General features: G+C 48.0%; 1 protein-coding gene across 1 annotated transcript; it reads left to right on the top strand.

Annotated features, from left to right (window-relative positions):
* LOC103701421 (indole-3-pyruvate monooxygenase YUCCA2-like) lies at positions 1–3,705 on the top strand. The gene is made up of 4 exons (XM_008783457.4): positions 1–1,100; positions 2,135–2,383; positions 2,484–2,606; positions 2,985–3,705. The coding sequence occupies exons 1-4, from the start codon at positions 360–362 to the stop codon at positions 3,198–3,200; spliced, it is 1,329 nt and encodes a 442-aa protein (XP_008781679.1). The 5' UTR covers positions 1–359; the 3' UTR covers positions 3,201–3,705.
* The last annotated feature ends 2,217 nt before the right edge of the window (positions 3,706–5,922 follow it).

Here is a 5,922-nt window from a genome sequence, read left to right on the forward strand (position 1 = left end):
CTCACTCACTCTCGGTTGCCCCCGCGCTTTCCCTCACTTTCCCCCACCCTTGGGGCTTGGCTCGCCCCCCTCTCCGCTTCCTCCTCCGCCGGAAATCACCCAAAAGGATAAGGCTTTCTATTCCCCTCCCGTTTCCCGCAAAACTAGGAGAACTTCCATGCTTCTCTCGTACCAGCCTAATCCACTTGTGGATAAGTGTCAACCAGGAGACCAAAGAGAACATTAAAAAAAAGAAGAAGAAAGGCAATGATTTCGGGATCTCTTCCCTCTTCCTTATCCACCCTCCCGATTAATACTGCTGCAACTACTAGTGCTCCATTCTAAAGAGATTAGGAGGTACTCGAAATTGATATTTCTTCATGGACTGCTGGAGGGAGGCAGAAGGCAAGCGAGTCCATGACCCCTTGTTCTACCAATACTACTCCGCGGGCGACTCTTACTGCGTGACGATGAAGCCCGCCGCCGCCGCCAAGGTCGAGAGGTGCGTCTGGGTCCCGGTTCCCATCATCGTCGGCGCCGGGCCGTCCGGGCTGGCCGTGGCCGCCTGCCTCAAAGAGAAGGGAGTCCCCAGCCTGATCCTGGAGCGCGCCAACTGCATCGCCTCCCTGTGGCAGCTCAAGTCGTACGACCGCCTCCGCCTCCACCTCCCCAAGCAGTTCTGCGAGCTCCCGCTGATGCCGTTCCCCAGGTGGTTCCCGACGTACCCCACCAAGCAGCAGTTCATCGCCTACCTCGAGGACTACGCGAAGCGATTCGACATCCGGCCGGCCTTCAATGAGACGGTGGTCAGCGCCGAGTACGACGCCGTGCTCGGGTTTTGGAGGGTGAGGACGGCGGCGACCAACAACAAGGAGGAGAGGACGGAGTACGTGTGCCGGTGGCTGGTGGTTGCCACCGGGGAGAATGCAGAAGCCGTCCTGCCGGAGATTGACGGCGTGCGGGAGTTTAAGGGGTCCATCATGCACACAAGCATGTACAGAAGTGGCGACGTGTTCCGGGGGAAGAGGGTGCTCGTCGTCGGGTGCGGCAACTCGGGGATGGAGGTCTGCTTGGACCTCTGCAATCACAATGCCTACCCTTCCATCGTCGTAAGAGATACGGTGAGCTCTTCTTCTCTGCATCGATATACATCAATTAATACACTTTTTCTTCCTCTTTCTTTCACACATTTAGACAAATATGATTAGAAACGCAATGCGGTTTTATCCGCAAATCATTCAAAAGTGCATTCTCCTAGTGGAAGTCGGATGTAGCTTTCATTGCATGTCATTTTCGGAACCATGAGAAGAGCCCTCTATTGTTATTCTTCGATACTAGTCAAACAAAATTTTCTTTGGGTCCTAATTGCTTTCTTTTTATTTCTTTCGGGCGTAGGTAACTAACTGGATTTGCTTTTGGTCCCTGATTAGTGTCATTTGTTTAAAAAATCATCATGGTGTTATAGTTGTGATTGCTGTTTTTAGTGCTAGTGCCATGACCACTCGTTAGGAGCAAAGCAAAACGATAGGTCGGCTCACGTGTTGCACTTCCCCTTGTATTTAAACTTGAAACGCAGTATTTTAAAATTTAAGGGAGAAAGCAAGGTTTTGGCATGCGAGGAAAGATAGATTCGCCATGGAAGTTGTCTTTTTCTTGTGAAAATGTCCACTACCATTCATTTCCAAGCCACAAATTCCAGTCGACCTTCCCTTTCTTGGGACTCATTCCCCGCGAGGAGCACTATTCCTCGATCAGAAACCACTCTATCTGCTCTCATCTTTTTCTTTCCGAAAGTTGATGCAAAAGCTGTACAAAATATCATGAAACATATATGCACAAATGCATGGGCCCCCATTGCCACAAGCAAAGCAACCTTTGTCATTTCAAATCCTAATAAATAAGAAGAACAAATTTCAAGCCATCATACTGGGTATCATAAAGAATGTGTTGGAGATAAGGGCATGAGTAGGCTGCACCAAAGTTGCATCCCAAAGATGTGCTACTGCTAGCAATAAGACCAGGCCAGAGGTTGAGGTCAGGGTCCAGTTCATGCCCCAACTCTGATCTGTCCATCATATATATCCTTCGACAGCTCATTCGATCTCATCTCCATGCCCCTTTTTTGATCTCTTTCCCGTTATTTTATTGCCGCCAGGTGCACGTTCTCCCTCGGGAGATGCTCGGCGGCTCCACCTTCGGGTTGTCCATGCGGCTTCTCAAGTGGTTCCCAGTGCAGATGGTGGATCGCTTGCTCCTGCTCGTCGCCCGCCTCATGCTCGGCAACACAGCTCGCTTCGGTCTTGAGCGGCCCCAGGTTGGACCCCTCGAACTCAAGTCGCTCTCCGGCAAGACTCCCGTCCTCGACGTCGGCACCCTCGGGAAGATCAAATCCGGAGATGTCAAGGTCCATAGCAATGCCTCTCATGGGTTACTGATCCCTCCCCTCCAATTACATCATTGGCTTTTGCTCACGATTGCCGGGACTTCTCTTTCTTGCACCACAGGTCTGCCCTGCGATAAAGAGATTCACAGGACATGGAGTGGAATTTGTAGATGGGAGATCGTCGGAGTTCGATGCTGTCGTCTTAGCCACCGGCTACAAGAGCAATGTGCCATCTTGGTTAAAGGTATACATCACAACGTCCTGCTGCATTTTATCGGCCTGGGTTACCCCTTTCTTTATAAAAGGAAGGATTTAAGATTTAGTTTATCATGAGGATACCGAAGGCTAATTTCCCTTTAAAAAATATTTTTAGATCAAGACTTTGGTGCTTTTTAACTTACAGTGTGATTGATATACCTGTGCCGCAGTTGATATTCACTGTTCTATTGATCAAAATTTCTATGGCTGTTTCTTTTATCAAATTCAGTATTGCTGTTTTATCTCGTATACTGGCCTAATTAGTTTGGTTCGGTCGGTTAAAATCAGTAGGCTTGTGCTGATGAACCTGCTATAAGTTTCTACTGTATATCTGCTCACTTGGGATATTGGTTTGGTTCGGCAGGAGAGGGAGTTCTTCTCGGAGAAGGATGGGCTACCGAGGAGGCCCTTTCCTAATGGATGGAAAGGGGAACGTGGGCTGTATGCTGTGGGGTTCACAAAACGTGGAATTCTTGGGGCGTCAATGGACGCAATGAGGATTGCTCAAGACGTTGAACAAAGGTGGAAAACAGAGGCTAAGCAGCTCATGGCTTTCCATCGCCCCTCGGAACCGAAGTGACGGCAGGAGAGTCTTATAGATTGAAGGAGAACACTGGGCGCCATTTCCTTTTTCCCCATCAAATCACCTTGGAGACATAGTGTCTCATCTCTGATGATGAGACAAGCAAGCTGGCTAGCCGCAGAATGGGAGTGAGTGGGGTTTGGCTTTTTTACTAGTAATTTGTATATGCTGTATATTGCCATTTTCCTAATTGGATTGACTGACGTAGAGAGAGAGAGAGAGAGAGAGAGAGAGAGAGAGAGAGAGAGAGAGAGAGGTGGGGCGTGCTTGTGGCTGGGGTTTGACACACTATCTATCAAAGCGAGAGTTATCTCAAATTTGTTCGTTTTCTAAGTGGTGATGCACCAAGTTAGGTGTGGGGGTGAGGGCGAGGAGCGAGCACAAGTTTGATCTCTTCCTTGCCCTCTCTCTATTTTGTTGTCTTCTTCTCATTTCTTATTGAAAGGGTCATGTGATACATTTTCTCCATTTGACATTGACCATTTGATAATGCTGCTTTTAGTCTAAGAGATAAATTGGAATGGAACAATGCTCCGATGACAAATTAATATTTGGCACTTGCTAACAAGGCATATCCGGTGGAATTCATGACATCCTTATCAATTCCAAATCAGTCTCTTGTCCATATCCGCCACTAAGGACCGCCACTACTCTCCTCGAGGATGATAGAAGGATCTATAGCCCACCTTTGAATCAATTCAAACGATAAGATTATAGCTCAAATGGTCAATTTCAATGACTACATGCATACACACTTGCAACTCTCTCTCTCCATGCCGATGAGTTGCCTGCTCCATTGAAAGCCTCTCGATTCCTCGTTCCTAGAAGCACTTTCTTCGGTGGCGAGGAAGGCAAGGAGACAAGCCTGGAAAAAGGAAAAGGACTGTTGCCCGCCATGTGCCACCTTTCCGAAGTTTTGTGTGCGCGAGGTGGGTGTTGTATTCTCTACCAAACGACACTTTGGACTCTTCCATGCCGGAGTTTGAGACAGGAATAGTCAGTCCCATACTTGGAGTTGGAGTCTTGGAGATGGAGAGAGAGAGCTAGGTTTGAAAATTTAATCTTGGTTTCATATTTTTTTCGTCATGTTTTTTCTTTATTAATTAGTTTTGAGAGAGAAAAAGAGAGAGACGTATCTTGACCTGCTGCATCCGCCATGGAATCAATTAATACCGCGTGAGCACAGGAAGCTGAATGATTGAGGAAAGAAGCTGGCATGGTCAAGTTGCGAGTGGCGGTCCCAAAGTACATGATATGTCACCCTTGGCTTGATGTTTATGCACATGCGTCCACTACACCATGAATTGGGTTACCTGACTCAGTTTGGGTGGGATCACGTTGTCAATTGGGTCCATGAGTGGTCCAATGGGCCCGTCAGGTTGTCTACGTTAACACGACTTTGTTGATCCTGTGACCCTCGTGGAAGCTATTCGTACATAGGACAAACCTAGGAACATAATGCATAGGAATTAACAGATATATAGGAAGGAATGACCACATAGGGGAATCCATCTAGGGGCCTTCTTGCATCGTAACCTAACGTTTCCATCTTCACCTCCACATGGAGAGAAGATCATCAAGCAGCTACAAGTTTGCTATAGAACCCCATTATTACCCATTAATTAGCAACAAAGTATCTCCGCGAACAGCGGCAAAATAGCCCTGACAGCCACGTAACACACACTAAGCCATGCAATGACTCGAGAGTGCGCACATGTGGCTGCATTAAGCCAAAAGTTTAGCCCAATAACCTCCATCTTTTTTAAATGGCCGGGTGGAATCATAATGTCCTCCATCCTTTTTCTAATGCGTGGAATCATGAGGCGGCTTGTCTTCTTTCTTGATCTCCTCTGATGAGGAAAAGAGTGTTTGGAAGTTTCTCTCCACTCCCAGTCACTCTCACCGCTTATCATTGCCCATCACTTCCCACATTCCTTGCTTTCCCTGTTCAACTATTATAACAATAGTTCAAGGTATGACCGAGGCCTAAAGTTTAGCGATGCCTGTGGAAGCCCACGGGGCCCGACCAGTGCAATTATTCGTGGCATCCTTGGTTGCCCTGATTGAGAGATCGGGCGGTCTCTCTCTTCTAACTCGTGCTCTCATCGCAACCAAGGAAGAAAGAAAGGAGAGTAGCCACTTTCATCTATTATTGTCTTTAGCCACTTTAGCTGTTTCCCATCTTATTCCCCCTTCCCCGGAGATGGAGGAATCTCGAAGGAATCCAGGATCTTCCCAATGATGAAGCCCTGCCGCCCATTGATTTGCACTCGGTTGTCCTGGATCTTACGCTTGGCCTTTTTCTCTCCCTCCCCGGTCTTTCACTATATCAGTCACTATCTGGCGACAAAAACCAAGCCCAACGGCTATCTACTTGATTTGCTGAAGAAAGCAAGCCAAGCTTTCGGAGTCTCCATGGCTTTCTCCCCTCCACTGGAATTGGCTTGGATCTTTTGGGGGTCCGACTCCGGATGAGGGACATGTGTCCGCATCCAGTGGTAGATCCTTGGGCCACTTTTGGCTTCGGCTTTCCCATTTTGGGGGTGTCACCAACCCCTGGTGGTCGGGCCAGAGCTCACTTAGGTGGAGATGGATAGGTCATGGGCTCTTGCCCGCTTTAAACATCATTTTGGGCCCCCTTACATGATCACGATGTTTTATATTATGCTGTCACAAAGTTTTGGTTGGCCTCCTGATGCTTTGAGAATTTTTGCATGAG

Source organism: Phoenix dactylifera, chromosome 9 (genome assembly GCF_009389715.1).
Source record: "Phoenix dactylifera cultivar Barhee BC4 chromosome 9, palm_55x_up_171113_PBpolish2nd_filt_p, whole genome shotgun sequence".
NCBI lineage: Eukaryota > Viridiplantae > Streptophyta > Magnoliopsida > Arecales > Arecaceae > Phoenix > Phoenix dactylifera.